At 37.1% G+C, this 26,647-nt stretch overlaps 1 protein-coding gene across 1 annotated transcript in view; it reads right to left on the reverse strand.

Annotated features, from left to right (window-relative positions):
* Positions 1–24,842, reverse strand: part of LOC109071293 (zinc finger protein ZFPM2-like) — a 145,476-nt gene extending 120,634 nt beyond the window's left edge. Inside the window, exon 1 of the mRNA XM_042773085.1 lies at positions 24,488–24,842. Within this exon, the coding sequence (XP_042629019.1) occupies positions 24,488–24,527 (40 nt within the window). The 5' untranslated portion in view covers positions 24,528–24,842. The remainder of the gene's footprint in view (positions 1–24,487) is intronic.
* Between the last annotated feature and the right edge of the window lie 1,805 nt (positions 24,843–26,647).

Here is a 26,647-nt window from a genome sequence, read left to right on the forward strand (position 1 = left end):
ACCTCATGAGAGACACCCCTCCTGACAGGGAACACACACACACACTAACAGAAGCTCTGTACTGCAGCCTACTCAACAGATTCATAAAACAGCAAAAGATGTGCCTGATGAATGTTTGCAATTAAAGTCTTAGTGTAGTTTTGCAGTGCTGCACACAGTATGAGCCATGTTTACATATCACTCTCACTACAGCACATTAGAAACAGTCTCATTTCACCAGACTGTACTAACATTCTATATTCCATTTCTATTGTATTCTATTTTACTGTATTCTATAGGCTAAATTCTAATCTTTTTTAATCTATAATCCATAAAAGTATAACAATTATTATTTTAATAATATATATATATAAGACATATTGTATTATTATATGTTCTTTGTAATTAATTTTTGTAATATAATATTAATATTAATTGCAAAATTATATTATGCAATTAAAAAACATATAGAGTAAATACAATTATTAATATTACATTAACAATAATAATAATTATCATTATGATTGTGTTTTTTTGTTGTTAATCTTAATAACAAGAAGTTGTACATGATGATTATATATACAAATATACTAAAAATATATTTCCTAATATTACAGAAATAAGAAAATTATACTTTTCTTGTATTTATAATTTTTTATTGTATAATATGTAATGAAATAATATGTAAATTAAACTAAAAACAAACCTAATTTTACAAAAATACTTAAAAATATTATTATTCAATAATAATAATAATAAGTTATTAAGTAACTAATAAATAGTTATTTAAAATGATTATTGCTGTAACAATGACAGAATCTACATGTGCATGTAACAGTATTCTTATATAACAGCTTTGACCCATTCCATTATAATGCAGTCAATCTCCAGCATGCTGAGAATCCTCCAACTTAAATATCACAGCCTCCTTTTTTTACTAAATGCTTCCATATTACAAGCAAATTACTAGTGCAATGCGAGGACGCCAGCGAGGAACAAAGATGGGCAGCTATAATTATACCGCAACGTGTGCCGCATGTCAATGGTCCGTCTTCCTTCCGGAGGGCGATCCCCTGGGCCCCCAGGCATCAAAATGATGGCCAAATTATTTTGTACTCCGTTGCATCGCGACACAATTATCATATTTACTGCGGCCGCATTATGACAACAATGCTGTTTACACCTGTCTCCGGGAGAAAGGCGAGGTTTGCACTCTCTAATTTAGCAAATGTACAGTATGCATATGAGCTCGCTGGCACAGAGTTAAATTAGGTCAGGACTGGAATACATCAATAGCAACCCATATGTGCAACATCTCCCCCTCGACTCTCTCTCTCCCTGTGTTCTCCTCTTTGCTCAGAAGCCCGCCGATGTGGCAGCCTGACGACTGCAGAAGTGTGATATGTGCAAATCACATTTGCAGATGAGCTTGAAACTCTTTTAAATATTCAGATATCAGACATCCAAAGCAGCAAGCCGCTACTTAAGACTCCATCCCCAGCAAGAGACCGGATCCCCTGCTCATTAAGGGAACGCTCGCTCGGTTTACACTTGAAATATTTCACACCAAAATGTACAGCCGAGGAAAAACATCAGCCTTATCGGCGATAACAATGCAAATTGTCAAAAGCCTGCAGAAGATTTCAGGCCGGAAATCCAAAGTCGCTTTTTGTAACAGCCCTTTCTTGTTATTCTGTCTCTTTTTCATCTCGCATTTCTGCCGCTTATTGGTGAATTTGAATTCTTTTTTCAGGCTCCCGAAAGAAGTCACATGGGGAAAGGTATGGCTGCCACGAGTACGCAGGGAACACGCATGTCTGTTTCACTGCCAATCGAGCATCAAAAAACCTGCACATCCGAACGGGGCCACACACATCTAAAAGCCCTCCTTCCAAGACCTCTCATACATCAGCTGGACTCCTGCTTAGCATTGTCTAAAGTCTCTGACCTCATTTATTAGGTATCAAAGTATTTAAACTAAAGGACTGATTGCATGTTGACATCGTAAACAGCCAATAAGCATGTCGGGTCCACAGTTCAACTGCACCCGCTCTTCCAAACCTGCTCTTTTTCCTCTGCATTGGCCCATCCGAACAGCATTTCTAAAGAGTGTTAGCCCCTACGTCCGTCCCCTCTCTACATCAGCTTCGTCTCCTGCTTGTTACACCCCACCTCGCCATTCGATGCCTCTCAAGGGCACCTAAGTCGCCATTTGAATTACAGCCCCAGCAATCTCTCCTGTGGCATTCTGGGGCCCGAACACTGATCCCTGCAAAAAAAGGTGATCTCTAAAAGAAAAAACAGTTTTGGATTTTTAAACTGTGGTATTCAGCAAATTAATTGAATCATTTGACCTGAGAGGCTGATCACCCGCAATAGCATGTAGCAAGAAGAAAAAACAGTTTTGGATTTTTAAACTGTGGTGTTCTGTGCATGTGGCGCCAGCTTTGGCTGCCTGCCCGCCATGGGATTGATAAGTGCTCCGAGCGACATGTCCGCAGACCCCAGTTTCCTCCTGGAGACGAAGGCATGTGGGTTTATTCGTTTGCACATGCACGCTTGCGGTTCACAGCTGATCTGGCTGCTCGTGCTCGGTGGAAAAGACTATTTGCCGACGTAGGAGTTATCAATCCGAGCAGACGCACGATCCGGGTCCGGTGTCACTTCCCCTCATTATGTTAATGGTTAATGCATGCAAATGAAAACATTCCGGCAATTTGATTTCTTTGAAGATAGTTTGCATATTGTCTTAGCTGTAATGACGGCACACTTTCCATCCGGCTTCGATTTATGCGAGGCTAGTTCATTTTTATCAGCACCGAGTTCAGGGCTACTGGAATGTGTTTTTCCACTCACTATTTAACTAATTAGGATTCAGGTAACATAAGCAGATTTTTCACGCTATTGGTGTTTTTCTTAATTAAGAAACAAATGAATTCTCCCCAGCAAAAGAGATGGAACACTGGGATACAGTGCCAGAGGCCAGATGCTGCTGCTCTTAATTAGAAGTCACTCTATTGTCTGAGCTTTTTTAATGAAGCTCCAATCTAAATGGATATCAAAAAAGACCACTGGAGCAAAGGAGAGGGAAAAATCCGGCCATTTTAAATAATAAGAAAATAAAGATAATGGAAGACAAAAGATATGTCCTGGCAGCAGTCTTTCCAGAGACAGTTGAGCGGAGAGAGCGCGCCCCTCACCTCCGCCCAGAGTTTCTTTTAAAGCAAACACAGGGCCGTGCTTTCACCCGCCCACCACCTGACGCTTTCAACGGCTCGCTCTCCATCCAGGTTTTTGTGCGGTACAAAAAAAAAAAAAACAGTTGGCTTCTCAGCAAAGGTTATGTATTTTCATTTAAAGTCAACATTCACGGTCGCTTCGAAGCGAATCCAATGCGAGGAAAGTGCGTAGCTAGCATGACACATGACATGCTTAGTTTTGCATCTAAAGGCCGTTTGGACTGTTTTGCATTTCGTGTTTATTCATGCACCAAAAGGAAAAGTATACTAAAATAAATGCACGAAAGCAAAGCTTGTTTGTAAAGTTCTAAGGAAGGCGTTATGTGAAGCACAGTCAGGGAGGTCAGCTGGGCTGGGCTCAGAGAGGTGGGCAGCGCGTTCAGTGGCTCAAGGCGATAACATCGGGTGCCCACGCAGGCAGGCGCCGCATGCCCACATGTGCTGCCAAGCCCATCGGTTCTCCTTCAGACAGCATGGCTTAGGAGCTCCCAGCGGATGGGCCAGTGCCCATTGATACGTGCCCAGGACCGTCTCATTTGGGCCAAGCATCCTCGCGCCCAGGGGGTGTGCCATTGATGCCCGCCGCGTTTGCCAGGCTGGAAGCCACCCAGCAACCCATTTCAAAAGGGCTTTTTTGGTGGATCAGGTATGCGGTGTGATTTCCTTTTCCCTTTGTAATGGACCCGGTTAAAGGCGAGCCAGCCTGACTTTTAAGTCGAACGGTGCCTTGCCTTTCATTTGAGCTGCAACTCGTAATTGATTTCCCACTTTCCAAATTTTGAACGTGTTTTTCTGTCCTTTGACTGGCCAACTGGCATCGTGGAGGCCAAAGGATATCGAAAAGCATTTGACAATCTGCAGAAAGAGGATGATAAACATTTAGGTTTTTCACACTAGAAAATTCTCACCTACTAAAAGCAAGTTCCCTATTAGAACAGCCATGTTTCAAATACTTGTACTTATCCCTTAAAAATTACCATAATCCTCCTGCGGTTCACCCATGCGCGGCGCCTCATTCACAGACCTGCTTGTTTATTTCTATCTGCTGGTGAGATTAGAGCAGCAGATTAGCTAGTGCCGATACACGAGTCGCCATCAAAGACGCCGAGGATAATGTCACCCTTTCTCTCGCTTCTATCCCCCTCTTCTGAAGATGTCGGAATAGTATTAGAACAATGGGTATGTGAACGCTCTGTAGAGCATGACAACAATAGCAGCCCATCCTGAGGGACCCAGCACATGTAAAAAAAAACTCTGAACATGATGCATATTAAGCCTGTACAGATCACATGTTAACAGTTAGAAGTCTTTTGATCAAACTGATCTGATAAAACAATCTCATTTATCCTTTCTTGTATTTTTGTATGTGTATTTGTAAGCACTGTATACTATAAGCTTATTAGAGTGCTTACAAAGCAAAACTGCTTTGAAAGTCCTTATGCTTTTATTTTTCCCCAAATTAATTCTGCTTGAACTGCCAATGTACAGACTCCAAACATTGTTTTGCAGATATTTCTTTCAGAGAAACCATTCGTTCAGGATATTTAAGATAAACATGTTTGTCCCGCTTTATATTAGGTGGCCTAAACTACTATGTACTAACATTTAAATTAATAATTTGGTACAATGCACTTATTGTGTACATACAGTACTGTACATGTTTTTACATTGTACTTATTTTTTAAAAAATACCTATATGTAATTACATCTGTTAAACACTTTTATATTTTTACAAAAGCAAAATGTGTACCATTGATAATACTTTGACAGATTTTGTAACTTACAGTATATTAGCCCTATAATGGCCCAATATCTGCAGTTAATATGCCTGCTTCATATATGGTCTATCACAAGCTGTCATGACACTCAGAATATCATACTTCTACCTATGAAACTTTAAAATTAATCCTTTACTGCCTTGCAAACGCTGATATTTCCTTTAGGACATGCAAATTTAGTATGAGGAATGAAGCTATAATATTTATCATCCGAACAATTGCAACAGAATATACAGACATGTTCCAAACATCTTTAATCTAAATGTTTAATAACCATCTTTCTAAAGGATTAGCTCATAAGTGGCATGTCAAAGGGAAATATTTCCCTGCGTGATTATTCAGGGCTGGAGATATTCAGATTAAATGTGCTTTTGTTAGTGATTCACATTCATTATTCAGTGCAGTCAACCTTCAGAGTCTTTAGACAAAAATACACTGAAGAAAATCCTCTACAGTAGAAATGAAAGAAGAAGAAAAAAAAACCTCAGAATTCTCTGACACTGTTCACTTCAGAAGAAAAAGAAAGTTTTTTTCTTTAAGGCAGTTTTTTTTTGTGTGTGAAACAGCCTAATTATTTATCCAGTAGGTGCTTTATGGCTCTCATTAGTTTTTCGCTCTCTTTCTACCGTACATTAAAAGGCTGAAGTCAATGTTCATCTGGTGCTGATAACACACCGGGTCTACAAGCCTCAGTTATCTGAGGGTAGAGAACAGCACCGCTACAAACAAATCCACAAAGATGCACTGCCTAGACGCCAATACTGAGCATTTCAGGTTGCATCGCTTAATGCCAAGCAGATCTCACGGATCAAATAGTGGCATAAAAGAGGAAAACAGAGCAGGAGAGATACAGTAAGAGGATATAAGCAGGTGTAAGATGGGTTATGTGAGAACTACAGAGGGTTTGGTGAACAGATTTTGATGTAAATTGGAGGAAAACACACATTCTGACTTCCTCCTGGGTGAGGTTTTGGGGTGAGATGTCACCTCAGTGTGGGTTCTCTTGTGGACATCTGCCACCAAGAACTTCTCCAATCTGGATCTATCTCACGCCAACTGCAAGAACTGATCAACACCATTACAATCAACATTCACTTCAATTGCTCTCTTGCTCTCTTATTTCAGTCCACGAGAAACTTTTGAGATATTAAGTTTTTTTTTTTTCTCCTACAAGTCAGCAAAAGCATTGGACGATAAGAAGAGGTCCTGCAGTCACATCCAACAAGACCACACACAACTTTGTGCTGTCACGTTAATACTTCAGACAAGCTGCCGTCCCTAAGGACTACAAACATGATGATTTTCAGTAAACCAACAGTTGATCAAGCTTTCTATCCTCCCCAGACTTTGATAACAGCACAGTACTTTGTTAAAGAGAGACCCTAAGCCGCTCTGACCCTCTACAATGAAAATAAAGGTTTAAAAACTCAGAAATAGACACTAAACTCCAGAAGATTCATTGAGTGAAAAATCAGCCAGATGTTTCCAGTAATAAGTTAATTGAAACAGACAAGCAAAAAGTGTGACAAAGTGTATATTGCTTATATATATATATATATATATATATATATATATATATATACACACTCACAAAATAAATTAATAAAATATTGATAATAATATTTTTATTAAAACAATATGGTACAAATTAACCATATTTATTATAGACTGACAGGTAGGTACTCTTACTTCAAACGTATTAATTTTTTTATCAATTTTTTTTTAATCATACTTATTTTTCAGCACAATAAACAATGCTTTTTAATAACGAATATAAAAAATAAATATTGTGTAGTAAGAAAAAAAGACCACAAAGGCATCCCGATTAACCACTTAAACTAGTGATCAAAAACAGAAGATGTGATTATATAATCAAAAACACTGGTCAATTGTGGCACCTTGCGGTCAGATATTTTTGTAATGACTGTTAAACTGTATAATTGACTTCACACATAATCAGTAGAAATCATTGACTTATTTGGTAATCAGCCACATAATAAGCAGGACAATGTACAGTCAGCGGGTCATTATAATCAAATAAACCCTTTCAGGTTAATACTAGACCCTCATTACCAGATCATGTGGATTTAGTGCAATAGATCAGAAGTCAAGAGTATGAAATGACACACAAGTACACAACGATACAAACTCACACAACACTTTAAAGGTCTCTAGCCTTGTACACTATTATTGATAAAAAAAAAGAAAGCTGGTCAATATACATCATCTGGCTGAAAGGATTATATTCTTATCTAAAATGATATTCAATAAAGTATGACCACAGAAACACGACTGGAGTGCCTCCTGGTCCGGAGAAACAAAGGAAACGTTTTATTGGAATTAAGATCAGTGTCGAGATTAAGAGGAGAAACAGCAGTATGATTCCTGTTGAAGCCGATATTGCACTTTGTGTTATTTTTTTCTCGTTTCTAACACGTGGAGCAACAGAAACTGGGCTGCGGCTCAGAGAACAGCACTTGTGCTCCTGAAAGAAACTGCAAAAGCTTTTAGTAACAGACCCGAGATGTGCAGATCAGCGGCCTTTAAAAAAAATGTTTAGACACTTAAGACACACTTAAAAATGAGTGAATCTCATCGCATTAGACAACAAAACACAAACCAAATGGCATCTGCATAAAACGAACTCTGAACTAACTTTACTTTTGCAATGACTTTAACCAACTGGTGTCAAGCCCTGCATCGGAATCTGTGTACCTGCTACAAAGTATGCAAAAAGCAGTATGTCAAAAGTCTAAGGATACTTAGTATTCATGATACGGGAGGTGAACAATACCTGGATGACCTACAATATCTGCTGCGATTCTGAATTGTGCAGCCACACTTTAACATCCCACAGTGTTAAAAAAAAAAAAAATGTTTTTTAAAGGTTTTGAACGAAAATTTTCAACACCAATATTTTTCATTGCACAATGTCACAGTGCCATGTCTGAATATAAGTTAATAATAATAATAATAATAATAATAATATTTAACATTACTATTATTATTATTATAACATTATACATTATGTTTAATATAATATAATATTTCGCTGCTCTGGTAAATAATATATATCTTATATAATATATTTATATATATTATATAAGATATATATTATTTACCACATTAAATAATATATATCTTATATATATTATTTAATGTGGTATATATCACATTAACCCTCACATTGTGATATATATCACATTAACCCTCTGTTTTAGCTTTTCAGCAAAGCTTGTATTGCAGCACTTCAGTCTCCTTTTGGATAAATCACTGGTGTTGCAGTATTTCTCATCTATAAGTAGCTGTGTATAAATGTTAAATGAAAAAAAGTAAATAAAAATGCACAGATTCTGATAAAGAGTACACTTTTTTCCAGAATTACAAAAAGTACAAACTGTCCTGCTCAAGTATAGCATGTGACCTGTATAATTTTGTGATGTGTCCTTTCCATAAGCGAAGCGTGAGAAAAAGCATGCTGGATAACATGCACTCATTTGTGCTGCCTAATTAAGCAACTCTCCTCCCCTTTGTTACGCCCACCAATTACAGAGAGTTCATTTGCATACCCTAGTAGGAGGAAACTCAAATTAAGCTCTTAAACTCATTCAAAGCTCAATGTCCCTTTGGTCAACGCTTAAAATAAAACAGATGTTTGTCGTTAGGCCCGGTGGTATTAACCTAATTCTGCTCTTCTGCAAATTGAACGCTCCTTAAATAACATCCGAATCTGAAATGACACATGCTTCCATCAGTAAGTGACAAACTCAGACTGTGTTCAGAATGGACAACTAGTTTACTTGCTATGCTTTCTACATGCAGTTATAAATGCTTCGGTAGTACGAAACATTATTAGTCACATGACCTCATTAGGGTTCATGTCTAGTCTAATATGGTTAGAAATATGGTTTTGGATTTCTAATTTAGTTTTAGAATTCTGGCATCTGTGCCAAAACGTCTTTTGGCAGTCTGATCAAATAATGATTCAACAAAATGATAAAATGTTAAAATTGCAGCTGATATTCACAGGAAATGGAAAGTCAAGTTTAGTGCACTGCATTGTGAGATACATTCATATCTCATAAAGTGTGCACTGTGTACTGCACATTTTGGAAAATACAGTATAGCAGATCTTCTGGGTATCTGAGAACAGTGAACAGTATGCTTACTATTTAGTGCAGAATCTATAGCTATCTGAATAATATTAATATTAATATTATCTTACATTAGGTCATATGAGATCAAATAACTATTCGACAACAAAAAAGTTAAAAAAAAAAAAAATATTGTCGACATTGTTATCGATTATTCGTTTCAGCCCTATTTTACAAATAAAACATTTGAAATGCGATATCAGTCTAATAAACCACCAATGAGTCAAACACTTTCAGCACTATGCATTACATAACTTGATTCATATGTGATTTAAAAATGTTTTTCTTAAAAAAAAAAACACTCTCTGTGCCACTAAATTCAAAACAGATGTATTTTTCCTCAGCTGTTTGACAGATGACAGATGTGACAAACACATTCTGCTTCCACTTTCAAAACAGGAAAATTGCGGCATTAAAATTTCTTGCAATTTACTGAGAATCAAAAACCGACAGTAATATTCACCACACCACTTTAAACACACACATACACAGAATGTCAGAGCACTTGGAATCAGTGTCTTTAAAAAGAAGAAGGAGAAGTAACACACACACCAAACTTTGGGTGTGTTCAAATTGGATGATGTATGCAGGACTGAGTCCATGCTGGAGGGGTGTCAAAAAGCAATCAACGTTCCATCTCTGATGAGTCCGGCGACAGCATGATTCACATCGAGGATGGAAAGCTGATGTGCTGGCCGAGACGAAGGCCAATGTTCCCTGTCGACCCCCTCCCCCACCAGCCCCCCTCCAAAATGCCACACAATCACCAGAGATTAGATATGCATCTCAACTCCAAAGCCACAGAAAAAAAAAAAATTGGACATAATTTCTGTCCTGATTATGATAGACTCTTTTATTCCACTTCTTAACACAGCTACAGAGAGTGTTACCATTGACTTACAAATGTCAAAATATGGAAAAAAAATGCACCCAGCTTAACCACAGAATACGTCTGACTGCCAAAGTGCTGTGAAATGGATGCAAGAGTCTGAAAAGACGTCACACTCATTTTAGCTACTCATCTCAGTGTGCTTTCAAGCACAGATCTAGATTTTTAGACAATTATGAAATACAACACCTTTATGAACAACATCATGAACAAATCAGTGAGCGGGGGCATAAAGGAGAAACAAAAAACTGTAATTTTGTCAACTGTACAGTTAAACAGCAAGGGCTTAAACCATTAATTTCTTATTGTATATAACTAGTATTAAAAAGTACAAATCATAACTACACAAAAAATATGAATGGGGTCACATTAGACTTTCAGGTGAAAAGTATGGAAGCTTGTTTCTGCCACAGGGTAAAAAAAAATAAAAAATAAAAAATAAAATAAAAAAGAATTGCGAAATAAATACTTAAAATTATCTGTTTTATATTTTTATCTCACGGAGGATATAAGCTTCTATAGAAAAGTCCTGCAGATTAAAACTATGAAAAGATATTTGACGTATAGATTGATGTTTTGGCTCAATTTTGGCTCGATACAAAATATAAATAAATATATGTACTACCATCAGCTCATCAGCTTCCCCAAAATTTTGAGGTGAAAATGGGAGGAGGATGATTTAATGTTAATAAAATTCACAATTAATTTCAGTTCATGTCTCAGAATGTGTATTTTTTGTTTACGTTACAATTAATTCATTACAAATGAATTAAATAATGAATTAACTCGCTGGATTACAATTAAACAGTGGGACAAAAACGTGTCAAAATAGTGGCTGAAATGGTTATAGTTGCATACTGTTTTTTGTTTTTTATATTGGGTGACATCAAATTTCAATAAATGACTGAACATGCCATTTTACATATACTTGAAATATTAGTAAAATATATTGAGAATTAACTAAATGAATGTAGCAAAAGTCACATTGCCCTCAAGTATTTCTCAATGAGGTAAACAAAGATCACATCTGTACTACAGACACTGTACACAAACACTGGTATCGTTACACTTGGTAGCAAATTACATGTACTTCTGATATCTAAACTAGGCAGTATACAGTACACACTGTGTGTAGCAAGTGCTAGTGTACTATTCCAAACATAACCTCAATCATTCTTTCTTTTTCCTTTCTATCCTCTGTCACTCAACTATCTCTCCGTCTTACAGGCTTTGGCAGTGGAGACTGGACTCTGAACTCAACTTAGACACAGAGTTGGAGGATTTTACAGATGGTCAGGAAGAGGCTTTATCATTTGAGGAGAGGAGAGCAGAGCCCGATTTCACACCGGTGTAAGTGTGTATGTGTGTGTGTGTGTGTGTGTGTGTGAAAGCAGGCCACCTCTAATCCACTAACTGCAGAGAAGGCCTGCAGCTATCCTGCTGCCCAGCACTGCCCACAATCCTGGCTGCTTCTACAAAGCCATACATGGTGCATTAGAGGCCCAGGCTGAAGGACTCTCTGCTGATATGTCGATAGGTGCTGAACAAAGAGTCCAGAGGGAACCGCATGGATCCACACACGCCTGAACACCAGAGACACATGCAATCACACGCTGTGGCCTATTCAATGTGAACGCATGGCCGCTGACCCGTTCACACCTCAGATCCGGATCAGCACGCTTCCACGCTAAAGGCCTGGTCACACTACACTTCCATTCAGATACATGCAAATGCAGAAACACATGGACTTCTTTTCTCAGTCTGTTGCTTTTGGCGTCACAGACCAGGATAGTTGTTAGTGATGGGCTTTTGCGTCCCCATATTCAATGCAGGTTTTAAAGTCTGTTATGACCACACCTAGAGTAGGATGTCAATAATATCTGGAGAAAGCAATCCATCAACATTCCCATGCATCTCAATGACAGTCACTTGGTCCTCCCAGATTATTATATTATATTATTACTACCAGCAGTAGCTCACTAGTCATGATAACCAGCCAAACCTTGACCTCTTAGATTACCTCAAATCAGCTAATCTTGTTAATCATGCTGCCATTTGCCTTTATAAAAACACAGTTATAGTTAAATACTTAAGTATGAAAGTCTATGAAAATCTGAAATACAAAATTCCCATGTTTCTATCGCTCTGTATCTTTTAAACTGCCGTAAAGAAAGAAAGTCAGAGAGAAAGAAACAAAGAGAGCTATAGGTAAGAATTTTTTTTTTTTTTTAAACACAGATGGACGTGTGCAATCTTCTCAGTGGAGCTATTATCTAAAAAGGACCGTTTTGTTTGGAGATAATATGGTGAAAGTCATTTTACTACATTCATTAAAGTCCTTTCAAATGTACATTTCTGACCACCTCCAGGAGCTAATCTTCAGGAAAGCATGAGAAATGAATGGAGACGGAGATCATTATGATTAAACCATCTATGAACAGGGCAGGACACGTCCTTGATTTCAGTCCTTTCAAACATTCAATGGAGCATTACATTCACCCATTACTGCACTCACAAACCCACCCGTATCGTGATCAGACCATATTTCTGTCCTCCAGATAAAGTGCAATGGTTCAGGTTGATGTTCAATGAATGTCGGTTATGATGCTTTATAATATCAGCTTGAGTTTCTCTTCATTGACACATTAAAGGGTTACTCCACTGCAAAATGAAAATTTTGTCATTAATCAATTTCCCCCATGTCGTTCCAAACCAGTAAATGTTTTGTTACTCTTCGGAACAGAATTTAAGATATTTTGGATGAAACAGGGAGGCTTGAGACTGTCCCATAGACTGCCAAATAAATAACAGTGTCAAGGTCCAGGAAAGTATGAAAAGCATCGTCAGAAAAGTCCATCTGTCTTCAGTGATTCAACCGTAACGTTATGAAGCGACAAGAATACATTTGTACACAAAGAAAACAAAAATAACGACTTTATTCAACAATTCCTCTCCTAACCAACTCACAAAAACAGCGTAGCGCCATTTTGGCAATTCTGAGCAGTACGCAGATGGCGCACGCTCTTCTGTGTCAGCCGCGCTGCGCCGATGCACTGTTTGCTTTCACACCAAAGCGTAAATACACGTAAAAAACATATCCTTCTGGCGCGGTTGATACAGAAGAGCGTACGCTGCCTGCATACTTAGATTCGTCGACCTCACGTTATCTCAATCACGTTTACACACTGCCTCCGAAATATTCGTCCGTCATAAAAAAATTTGGATCGTGTTTTTTCCATTTTTTGCATCCATAGCAAGCATTTTGAGAGGTGTTTTGATGGTTAAGAGCCACCGTACAAGCGAACGCCAAAATCCAAAATGATGATTGTCAAATTCATCCACTTCATCTCACAGCACAAAGCACTGTATATAGATCCTTACACACTGAGTTCACAGAAATCGGTGGTCTACTTTTTAATATGTGGCTCTAGTATCGCTAGCAAAAGCATCAAACTGAGCCACTGACATCCTGAAGCAAACTTTGAATCGCCTGGGATAATCCCACCGCTCCTTAATAAGGAGGAAGAACTCTTTGGATGGACCCAATATTTTCTTTCTTTTTCTTTTTTAAAGAAAGACAATAAATTTGCATCTGTTTAAAGTCAATTTATCAAATTTAAGGAGTCAAGAAGCATACATACTAGCCTCAAAGCTAACAGATGTGGACAAAGCTCATGTAAAAATGTTGAATGTAAATCACCTCACAGCAGAAGCTACCACACTTGACCACTGTGCTATGACTATTTTCACGAGACCAGTGGGAGATGAGAGAGAAGGAGACGAATATCTGTGACCTTTTTGTCCTTCACATTTGCCAAGCTTCAATCTGAGAGAGGGAATCAAACACACTGATCCGAAACTCGCTGTCAAACGCAGAGCCAGACATCAATCAATCAGCACTTTCTTTTTTTCCCTCTCTTATCATTTGACCCATGTGTTGTCCTGTTTCAGTGGCTTAAGAAAGTTGATGATGGTCAAATGTGTGCCTCTGCAAATCCTAGCAAACATACAAACACACATATACAAAAAAAACACAAAAAAGGATGGTCATACAGGTTTATGACAAAATGAGGGTGAGTAATTGGTGACAGAATGTTCGTATTTGTGTGAACTTCACTTTAAAGTCAAATCCTGGTTCACATTCTCTGTGTACTGACACATATGAATGGAAAAATACAGATATGCGTGAATCAGAGGATAAAACTGGTTTTTACAGAAAGTCCATCTCATGACAAACCTCAGACACGCGGCCCTGTCAAATCAAAGCACAGCTTTGCCCTTAAAGCCTTAACATGTTCTGGAGGTTTACTTCGTATTTCTTACATATCAGACTTAAATTGTTGATCTGTTTATTTTCCAGAGCTTTGTCTCCAGTGATTTTCCAGTCAGTCTAAAACATGATGTCCACTTTATATTAAAGGCTTGAGGAAATGCTGATGTACAAATTGAAGTGAAAAGCCTGATGTTTAATCCTCCCCAGCACCTTCCTTAATGATGTATCCCGAGAAATGCCAGAGAAATGCCCAAACCCCTCCATCAGATACACACAAGCTGCACTAATTCCTGCCAGAAACTCACACTTCAATATTTCTGTCATCAGGTCAGTGTACAGTATATGAAAAATATATTCCCTTGTAAAGGATCTTAAAGGGATAGTTCACCCAAAAATGAAAATTCTGTCATTAATTACTCACTATCATGTCGTTCCAAACCCATAAGACCTTCATCTTCGGGTGGTAAGGAAATCGATAAAATAGTTGCACAAAGCATACAAAATGCACAAAGAAAACTTTTTTCAACAGTTTCTTCTTCGCCACTGACACACGAGAGAAATGCACACACATGATACTCATGGTACTCTCGTATTTCATCAAAAATATCTTCATTTGTGTTCCTAAGATGAAAGAAGGTCTTACAGGTTTGGAATGACATGAAGGTGAGTAATTAATAACAGAATTTTCATTTTTGGGTGAACTATCCCTTTAAAATGAGCAAAAAAGTAACATCATCATTATCATCATGAGCTCAAGAGGTGAGTTTCTGTGCAATCCATGTTTACTATTGCTAAGAAACAGAAAATCACAAAAAGAGATCTCTTTAAAATCTCACTTATTTCTCCTAGACAAAAAGGAAATTAAACTGAATGCAAATAAAATACTCTTTCTACAGAGAAAAAGACTCAATTAATCTCACATGTCTCCTCAAGAGTTCCAAATGAGATCTCAAATCCGATCAATGCAGAAATCGAAAATTGGAAATAAATAAAAATACATACACAAAAGATAAAAATAATCAGAAAATAAATAGGTAAATGAAAAATAAATAATGCATAAAACAACCATACATACATAAAAGATCAAAATAATCAGAAAATAATCAGAAAATAAATAGGTGAATGAAAAAGAAATAATGCATAAAACAAACATAAGAAATAAAAACAAACAAGATCATCTCAGTTGTTTCTCTAAAGTAGTAACATTAACTGGAGGACAGAAAAAGAACAGTGTCTAACACTGTGCTCAGATTTCTCAAGGCATAAGATCAATTAAAAGTCAAAATATCTCTCAATATCTCTCGTCTCAGATCATTTTGAAACTTCAATTCAACACAACTGAGAAGTATAAATACATTTTATAGATATAAGCTTACATTTGAATAAAACAACTGAGAACTCACTTATGTCTCATGAGCACAGAAAAAAACTAAAATCTTCCTCTGGGCTCCTGAATCTCTTTCCGACACTGATACTGGCTAAAGTCTCATTCATTCTAAGAAGCACTGGAGTGTGTGTTTATGTTCATCTCCTTGTCTCTCACACACACACACACACACACACTCTTAACACAAGTCAATATCCATATTCATTACATGCTAAGATTTCCGGTGATAAAATTTTGGCAGGCAGATTGGCGGTCTAACCCGTGAAACACTTAATTGAGCCGTATCTCACGCTGGTGATGTTCGGAGCCAAGGTGAAGGAGACGTGTGAGTGAAATGAGTGAATTCATGATGTGGCCCCTTCACTCTCTCTCTTTCTCTCTCTGTTTCTCATTTGGCAGGGGCCAAATAGAGAATGGTAAATGAAGCGATTGTGTCCCCTAGGCAGGAGTAGGGGGAAAAAAATGCAAGCGTCTGTGTGTTGGGCTCCCCGGGGGCTATTCTGAGCCTGATGAGGTATATAACCATGCTGGAACCAAACTGCAAACTGGGCTTCAACTGGGACCTCTGGGAGATCAAGTGGGAAAGACAGAGAGGGAAGTTGTTGAATGCTGCGGACGGGCTGCACTAATGTTAGGGAGTAACTAACAAAAGTAGCGACATTACTAAGTTAACTACATTAACAACTATCTTTACTTCATCATTCATCATTATGTTTTCAAGTTATTTAAGCATTATTAGTTTTATTTCTTGCACATTTAATGCTGTACATTTAACATCGGCATTCTAATTCATCTGTTTTTGTGCCAGACAAATACTGATCTGATTGTGAAAAGAATATAATTATTTTATAAAGAATATAAAAATACATTAACATAAAAATATTATATATATATATATATATATATAGAGAGAGAGAGAGAGAGAGAGAGAGAGAGAGAGAGAGAGAGACACATGTAAGATTACCGGGATTTTTCTCAAGAGAAAAAAAACTTGCTGTTTATTCTAATTGGTGTCCTGAAGAAACATTTGAGATGTAAAAGAGATCTCATTTCTCAGTATCATATTCATGATCCAACCTTCCATTTCTGTCTTGATCCGAATGCAGGCCAGAGAGAGTAAGGAGACCGACAGAGCAGAGGGGCCAATCGATGATCTGAGAGTCTAAACTAGATTTCTAAGCAGTTTGCCACTCTTAGCAGCAAGATAAGATAAACTTTCTTTGACCTGAGCGATGAAGTTGCCATGGCGATCAGGGAGTACACTTTCCTTATTGATATTGCGCTGATGTAACAACAAATAGAACCAGATCGTGTGACCGATAGCGCTGATTAATTAATACCAATATTGATCTGTACAAGCAAGACACAAGGCTATTAACTCTAAGGCTGAAAGTCAATTGTTACCTGGAGCTCAATAGACTGATCACTGATATCACAGCTAAATAAACTAAACAACAGACGACACAGATTAGTCAAGTACAATTTCTGAGATTTGATCTTGTTAGGTCCTTCAAGACAGAGTCAAAGGAAAAAGTTGACTTAAAGGGACAGTTCACCCAAAAATCTTTTGCTCATCCTCATCGTGAACACGTTGAAAGGAGAAACCAATCAAAAAGTACTATAAAAGTGGTTAAAATAAAAATATTGAATCATTCAGACTATATACACTACTCTACTAAGTAACTCAAGGTTACTAAGATTGCAAATGTTTTTTTTTTTTTTAAAAATGCTTACCAGGGCTGATCGAAAATACTGTAAAAAACTGCAATATTATGAAATATTATTACAATTTAAAATAAATGTTTTCTATTTTAATTTATTTAAAAATTAAATTCATTCCTGTGATACAAAGCTGAATTTTCAGCATCTTCAGTGTCACATGATCCTTCAAAAAAAATTCTAATATGCTGTTTTGCTGCTCAACAAACATTTCTTATTATTATCAATATTGAAAACAGTTGTGCTACTTAATATTTTAGTGGAAACTGTGATACATTTTATTGAGGATTCTGTGATGAACAGAAAGCTCAAAAGAACAGCAATGATTTGAAATATTTTTGTAACAATATAAGTCTTTACTATAACTTCTGATCAATTTAAAAAGTTGTAATTTTTTTTTTTATGTAATTTGTAATTAGAGGGGGTAAATAATGACACAATCTTCATTTTTGGGTAAAATATTCCTTTCATCAACTGTGAGGTAATTACTGAATGATTAACAACTAACAGGCTTGTGAGAATTAATGAATTCAGAGATGAAACTTGGGTGAATCTGAAGAGACAACCATAAATTGATGAGTTGCTCTCTTGAGATGAAAATATTGTTTACAGTGTTTCTTTCTGTGCGAATACCAGAGCAGGAAAAAATGCAAACTGTCAGCTCTGGAATCATCTGTAAGGAATTCAGGAAAAAGGAAGATAAAGAGGAAACTTTGGCAGGAAATGACCTCCACCTTTTGAAACCACTAACCCTGATGCATCATAGACTGTTTTCCAACACATCGAGAGAAGCAGACAGACAAACTGACAGCGGGAGAGGAAAGGAAAAGGGGAATGTTTGGGAGAAAGGATGTATCAGAGAGACAGAAATGACAGCATTCCTCCTCTCTAATGCATGGATGTGCAAACTCTTCATGCACATCTGTATTTTCTTCCCAGGAAATGCAAGTGGACACTCTACATACACAGTCACTCAATGGAACTACAACTGTGATGCTTAAATAAAAACACAACATTCCTAATCAATTCATTTCTCTGGTTACCAGCAATAATAATACCTAAAATATACTCCATGCAAGTACAAAAACGCAAATGCAAGCTGCACAAAATTAAATTAAAATAAAAAATGGATCTGACTGTATTTCATATCGCAACTCATGTTGCATGCTTTTCAACATGAAATAAACGCAAAGGGGATGCTAAAGCAAACATTAATGTTTACTGTTCGTTTACGGTTTCTTTTTTATATCATTCTGCATTCAGAAATGCATCAATTTATTCTGGTAATTTTGTCATGAAAATTGCATGCTTTTTTATTTATTTACACGATAAACATCCAGTTGAGAACAAGAAAGAAACCCAATAAAAAAAGACAAAAAACCTAATAAAAGACAGATATATCAGCAGTTCCATGTGTACCAAATATCATAATATATCATTTGAAATGTATATATAGTATATAACACAAAGATTCCACGCTTTAAAAAAAAATAAACACTTTTTTGCTTTACTCTTTTTTTTTAGTTTCTAATTGTAAACAATGTATTTTTTGTTTTGAAATGTGCAAAAAAAATGCAATGTTTTAGATCAGCTACTAGCTAGTTAGAGTCAATATTTACAGCTAGTTTTATGAATATCACATCCAGTGTCATGGCACAGACATTTGAACTTATCAGATTAAGTATTGAGTTTTGGTGGAGCCATAGAAACGCAAGACAGTATTTAAAACACAACCAAGCACATGTAACACATACATTAACCAAACATTTGCGTTTGTGAACTTGATATAAGCTAAAGCTTAAAAATACTGTCTATACATCGGAGCATTTGCTGTCTGTAAGTTTGTGGAGTCAAATAATGTCAGCTTAGACATGGCAAAACAACGCAAGCTGTTATTGGCAGCCAACAGATGTCGAAAAGGAAAGTTGGCATCAAGCAGGCATTCCATCATGGGACAAATCTATGAGGAACACAAAAAAACTGCACACTTTCATCAGTGGAATTTACCAAAAAAAGGTCTTAAGTATGAGAAAGTCATCTCAGAGGAGTTTCATTATTACCACAACAATGTCCTCCTCCAAAACCACTGGATGCTTGAGCTGGTTTGGACAATAGTTCAGATGACACAAACACAGTCTTACAGTGGCAAATATTTCCCTAATAATTAAACACATTGAACAGACCACAGACACAAATATGGAAGCTCCATATACATTCAATAATTTCATAAAATAAAAAAGCACAAAAATAGAACAGAATACAGTAAACCAACTGACTGTTGAACCACGGAATTCAAACCACACACACCATCCGTTTCATCTCCAACATAAACATATCCATGCACACACACTGACATGTCGGCAGCCAAGTCAGCAAACACTCTCACTGCACCATTATAAGTTGCTGTGATAAACCCCGTCCAGAGATAGACGTGTCACCTGATAGGCCTGACGGAGCTCTCGTATGACATCATCATCTGCTGGGCGGGGCTGAGATGATAATCACACACTTAATATGAAGTCATACTGACAGTCGATTACACACACACATTCACATAGTGCAAAAACAAACCTCCACCCGAGATCTCCAGCACCAGAAGCTGGCAAAAATCCTCCATATACTTCAGTTTTGAGTGTAATAATCATTTAGATTGGCTCTGGATCTCAAAAAAGACATTTTAAAAGTAGCTATTTCAGTCAGACGTGTTTCCTTTGTCAACTGTCAGCTGAAAATTGAGATGCTTGAAACAAACCTGCACTTGACTGTGTTGTTGAACCCCTGGTGGTTAGAATTAGTTTATCTAGAGAACATCCTACCTAATGTTACATGTTACTACTGCTCATTTGCATAAAGTGACATTACCAATGGTTGTTTGAAATGAATGACTTTAGGTCGCTACAAATTGCTGTCAGTGCGATTTCCCCTTGGGTCCCTCATATGGGATAAGGCAATCCCAGAATGCACAGCAACAAGATCAATGAAAGAAACGTTGATCGAAAAGTAAATACTAAAAGTCTAATCTAATTAAAAATTATAAATAATTTTAATATTTAAGAAATGTGCTAATGCCAAACTGTACTGAAATTATAAAATGACTTCCATTCCATTTCTTTGCAGAGCATGGTGCTAGCAGTAAAGCCCACCTTCTTTTATTTGATTGGCCATCTCAATCATTTTGACATTGATGAGCACTGTGAGTTCGCTGAAGAAGACTAGTCTAAAAATGTAACTTTTAGTCATCCAAACAATAAACAAGGTGGAAATGCAGCAGAGCAGCATCATATCAAAACTCAGGGGCAACAATTTGGCCATGGTCATGGGTTCGATTCCCATGGAGTGCATGGACTGATCAAATGTATAGCCTGCCTTAAATGCAATTCAAGTCAAGTGCAATATTCAAGTTTGAGCATCTGCCTAATGCATAAATCAGGAACAAGTTTTAAAAGTTGCATTTTTAGGCTGGTCTGCTTCAGTGATCTCACAGTGCGCATCAATGTTAAAGTGACTGAGATGACCAATCAATTTAAAGATGGTGGGCTTTACTGTTCACAGAATCTGAACACAAATTCCAGCATGATGCTTCAGTTTTAATAGTGAAAGAATGTTAGTTAAATGTAGCCTAAATGTTTTAATGATGATACCTATGTAGGCAGAAGACAACAAGGCAGCTCACTAGCTTTTGAAAAAGAGCAGAAACACGGTACAGTTTAGCATCTCACAAAGTAAAGTGATGTTTAGAAGCACACAGACCTGCAGCGAGTGTAAACAGATGGAGAGAGGCCTTACCCATCAACCCGCCTGCTCTCCAAGCCCACACGTGCAACTCGGGGGGCTGTTTTACAGACAAATTACACCACGGGGCACGCTTTCCATTCGCCAACCTGTGTATGTGCCCTGCCTATTAAAGTGCCACCAGGCATTCCTTAGCACAAGCTGAGACATCACGCTCTCCTGCGAAGCTAATTGTGCTTCATCCCGAACACATCAGCAATATTTTCATCTCTTCCTGTCATAAATTTTCACTGGCCCCGGCTTGGCCCGGTTAACAATCGGACCAATTTATTGGCATATTGGCATGAGGTGATAAGGGCTAAAAACAACAGCGGCGAGCAGCCACTCGTGGAGATGAGCTGATAACACAGATATGAGCTCCCATACAAAACATCTCACCCCCCATCACCTCTCTATCAAACTCTTATTACGATGAGAAGAACTGAATGAGGAGAGGGCGAGAGGGGTCTTCGATTCGCCGGTGGGGGCGGGGACCAAAACCAACACAAAATAAATATTAATAAAAAATGGATTCAGATGTAACGTTTCAGGGCCAAAAAAACAAGGAGGAGAAATACATAATTTATCACAGTATTATCGGGATATCCAGGCAGCCTAATCAAGGAGCAGTGGATGACTATTTTTTGCCTTATCATCCAAAGTGGTGGAAACGGAGAGGGAATTATCAGCCGGCTGCAGATTGCTGGGTTGGAATTTTAATGGTAATAATCGCAGCTCTGATGGTATATCTCCCTGCCTTATCTTTCCCATTATCTGGCCCTATCTCACAGGCATCAGTGCAAATTAATGGTGCTTTTTCAGCAGGGCCTTTTTATCATTGCTCAGAGAGCACCCAAGGGAAGAGAATAAGCAAAATATTAAAATACTGCATAAATCAAAATTTTAGATAACCGACCAACGTATGGCGGGGGGGTTACAGTGCCCAACAACCTTTTTGTCCTTTAGAATGACTCTCAGTCTCTCCGTGCACTGGATCAGATGGTCTCTTCTTCTCTCTTCCTGAAGTGCCGGAGAGAGGAACAACGGGCTCTGCGTGACCTTTCGGAACCAGAGACAATACCCTGATATTATGAATGAGCTGTGAGAGCTGTTAGATAACTCAGACCTCAGTTCCTGGACATCTCGGATGCATTTCAGAAGGAAATCGACGCAGATCGATTTGCATGCAAACGCCTCGGTCAACAGTTTAATGACTCAAGCTCATTTCAGGTATTCAAAAGCTGTCATGCTTGTCGAATGAGATAACAGAAAGTACCACATCAAACAAAATATGCAAAGATTGCTTTGCACTGACTGAAAGCCTTCAAACCTATTTGTATTTACTGTACTGTATACTAATACAGTCAAACAATATTTACTGAACAGTCTCACAGAATACATCTCAATGTGTCACCCAAGTGACAGGATGGTCAAAATAAGACATTTTCAAAGGAATATATATTTTTTAAATAATTAAATTTAACCTGAATCCTAAAATATATGGACATGAGCTCAAAAGAAGCACAGACGGTCTCAAATTCACACACACACAACAGAAACGTTTCCTTTCAAACATACAAATATCATATGGCGATAAAGACATGGCTTTTAGAATTGTGTAACTTGTTTATCTCGCTTGTTCCCATCTCCTTGGCTCACTTTAACCTGTTCCTAAAAAAAGAGAAAAACATTTCACAACAGAGGACGAAGATTCTTCATCCTTCCTCCCTGCGGTCCAAACACACACACACACACACACAGGCCCTGATCAGCGATCGCACTTCGGCTCTTTCATTCACAAAAGATGAATGCAACAATAGCCAGCCTATTTAATTATTCTATAAAAGACAGAACTGCAATCTTATTGTCTGAACTTTTCACTTTGTGACGTGCTGAAAATATTCAGGTACTATCTGTATCATAACACTGTCCTAAATATAGGCCCTGAAAAATGGAAATGCTCCAGCTACTGATGCTGTATATTTTATGAAACACATTATTTATTTAACTCTGTAGAGCTCTACAGATTATTCTAGATGTGTCATATTTATTAAATATGAAATTTATTTTTAGACCACAGAAATATTTTTTGGAAGAATGCATTTACAGAATGCAACAACTAAACAGGTTTTGTTTTTACACATTTCGATATTGAGCAAAACGGCAATGAATTAATTCACTCTTTTTTTCTAACTGCATTATCATAAATACAGAAATGATATTTCATTCTTTATTAGCATACATGAGGGATTATGGGCATTTTTTTTCTGATATCCACAGCTGACTCTACACAGACCCTAAAAACCTTTACAAGAAACGCTGGACGTAAAACTACAGTGTCCTAAAAACTGAATGACAATTCAGCTATCATAATTTTATACAACTTGCCAAACAACAATGACGCTATATAAATGTCAAAAATCAAATCATAACATTAAAATGTCATAACCAATTTATTGCCTGTTAATCATGAAAAACATCTTCAAATGGACAAATACAAAAAGACTGAATGATGAACCAACTCAAAACATTATTTACACCTTTTTTTAAAGAATCAGCTGAACATCTTCAAATCTAAAACAACTGTAAACTAAAAAAAGCAATCAGTTCATGAGATTCTCACTTCAGAATATAAAACTTCCAGCACTAAACAAACACATGCATAACTATTACAAAAGCACAAAAACAGTTGCATTAATTTATTTACCTTATTCTGTCTGATATAATAAAATTGAAATATGCATAAAGAATAAAAAAAAGAAAAATTGAAAACATATCAAACAAGACTTCAAATGTCACTATTATGAAAAACATCCCCACATGCCTCAACGAAGAAAAAAAAAGGACTGACTGTAAACAGACCCTCCTGAGGCTTTGCAAGAAACAGCTTAACATCTTCAAATCTGAAACAACCACTTTATTCAGTCTCTGTGATTGCCACTATATGAAACTTTCAGAATTAAATAAGCACGTGCATAAATATTACATATGACCAAAGACACAACAAAACTAGAATATGCACGGATTATAAATAAACGCAAAATGAAAGCATAACAAACAACTCTTAAAAATGTTACACTGACCGTACCACGCGAAAAATAAGCCTCGCCAAATATAAAAACACCGAATCATCAAATAAGATTTAGGCTACTGAAAGAAGGACTGAAAGAAGAACATTTGCACCTGCTGCTACCAGCAGTTCTCATAATAAACTGATTTCTCTCCATCTCTCTTTCATATAACTTTACTCCGCTTGGCTTTGAAACAAATAGTAATAATAATAAACAGAATAACTTACGTTTGATTTGCCGGGGGTTGCTCTGCTTTCTGCGGGACATGTTGATCCGGATGATTATTGATTAATAATTATTATTATAGATTATTATGAAAGGTTATTATGGCTCATCCAAGAGCCGAACGGGTCGCAGAAGGATTGAGAATTATTCACAGGCTCTTGCTCTCCCACACGCGTCCCCCTAGCTCAGTGCGTGCGCACGAGTGTGTGTGTGTGTGTGTGCGTGTGTGTGCGCGCGCGCGCGGAGCTGCCGTCCGCTAGGACTGACGGCGGAGGGGAAGGCGTTTCGCGATTTTGTTTGAACATGAAGTTTGATCCACCGCGGGCGCCGTACAAACACAATCCCTCACATATAATGCTATTAAACCTCACCGTTCATGTGGATTATTGTTCCAAAAAGCGCTAAACTCAGGTCAAAAGTGTTTTTTTTTTTAGTCTTTTTGCATAAAAGTTATTTAAAAGGTTTGATAGACGTGTTCTAGTAAGGGGTCCCCACTCGCTTAATCTTCTTAATCACTTTAGATTTATTTTCATTTTGAAACAGAGCAAACAACAATTAAATGTTTCGGCAGCAAGCCTTCTTCGGTGAATCATATATTTGATAGATGGAAATGCCAAATAAAATAGACTTATTTATGTATAGACTTAATTTATCTATCGAGTATAAAGCGTTAACAGATATTACCAAAATAAGTGTCCTTAGAACTGCCGCGGTTTTTTTTTAGCCAATCAAAAACCTAAATTACCCGCCAATCATTATCTGTGTTCTTTTTGGTTGGCTGCCATTCTTTGGAGGGCGGGGTTTTGGAACAGGTGTGGTTGAAGTTAGATAATAACGCCTTTAAAGATATCCGTTGAAACGATCACGTTTAAGCATTACTTAAAATATAATTGAGTACTTAATGTATATCATAAATAATTTATATAGAGGCTGGGGTGACAAAAACCGCAACCCCTTCCGACAAGGCGTACCATAGAGGTGTGTTTAGCTGACTACCACGTGCATTTTTGCGCGTTCACGTCGTCGTGCCTTTGTATGGTTACTGTATATTTATTGTAAGACACACTTGACTCAGTTTATAATTTTCATAAACTTAAAAAAAATGTTTTGTTGACAAATGTAGGAATTTTGTGTGAAAAGAAGAGTTTTTGACAAATATACAAATCTAATATTTTTTTAAATATTAATTTTTAATAATATGCTAATTCATAGTTTTGTACTTCGGTGTCTAAAATAATATAGAGAAACAATGACATTTTGACTAATAGTATACATAAATAAATATTTTAATTTTGACCACTGATTGATTCATATGTAGTTTGTGCATCAGTAAAACACCCTAATATCAGATCTATGTTGGGGAATCTTCAAAATTAACTTCCATAGCACTTTTATTTTCTGTGTATTTGTGAATTTTATAATGAATTTTGTGAATGCATTTTAAAATGTTATTGATTCAGTGCAGTTCAGTTGTATTTGTTGAACACAATAAAAAACTCTAAAGCTGTACAATAATAAAGCCATCAAAAAAGTTGTTTAATATAACAAGCAGAGAACAAAGAACAAATGTTAAATGGCTCAAATTAATTTCCATGATTTTTTCCAGTCTTTTGTGATTACTGGGTGGAGATTTTATTTTTATTTTTTAATAATTTACAAGAAAACAAATGACTTTCCAATCCTATAGAAATCACCTGAAAACAAACATAAATTAAAAAAGTGCATCTGTTTTACTGAAAAAAAAGTGATCTTCAACTAACTCAAGACTTTCAGTGTGCTACTTTCAGCATGTTTTTGATGAAAAATCCGTTCATATATATTCAAAAATCCTGCAACTTCCACGTCACAGAAAATCCCTTTACTCAAATTTGAAGTATCATTTCTTAAACAGTTCCAGGGCCCGGAAATCGCCTTCTTCAATTAGCCAGTTGAACTGCCAAGTAAGACAAGCAAGTGGCCTGTGAAATTATCTTGTAACCCAATTCCGGGACTTTGGAACGGAGTCTGAAACTACGGCATAATTTCAAGGGGTTAACTAGTCAACGGAGCTGCACCTTGAGGAAACCTTTATCTGCCTCTGTGCAGTTTGCTTCTGCTTTCACCAGCCATTACACTCTGGCAAGAAGTGTGCTCTTCCCAGTGTCCTCTGCTCCAGCGCTGGC

The sequence above is a fragment of the Cyprinus carpio genome, chromosome A16, assembly GCF_018340385.1.
Source record: "Cyprinus carpio isolate SPL01 chromosome A16, ASM1834038v1, whole genome shotgun sequence".
Taxonomy (NCBI): Eukaryota; Metazoa; Chordata; class Actinopteri; order Cypriniformes; family Cyprinidae; genus Cyprinus; species Cyprinus carpio.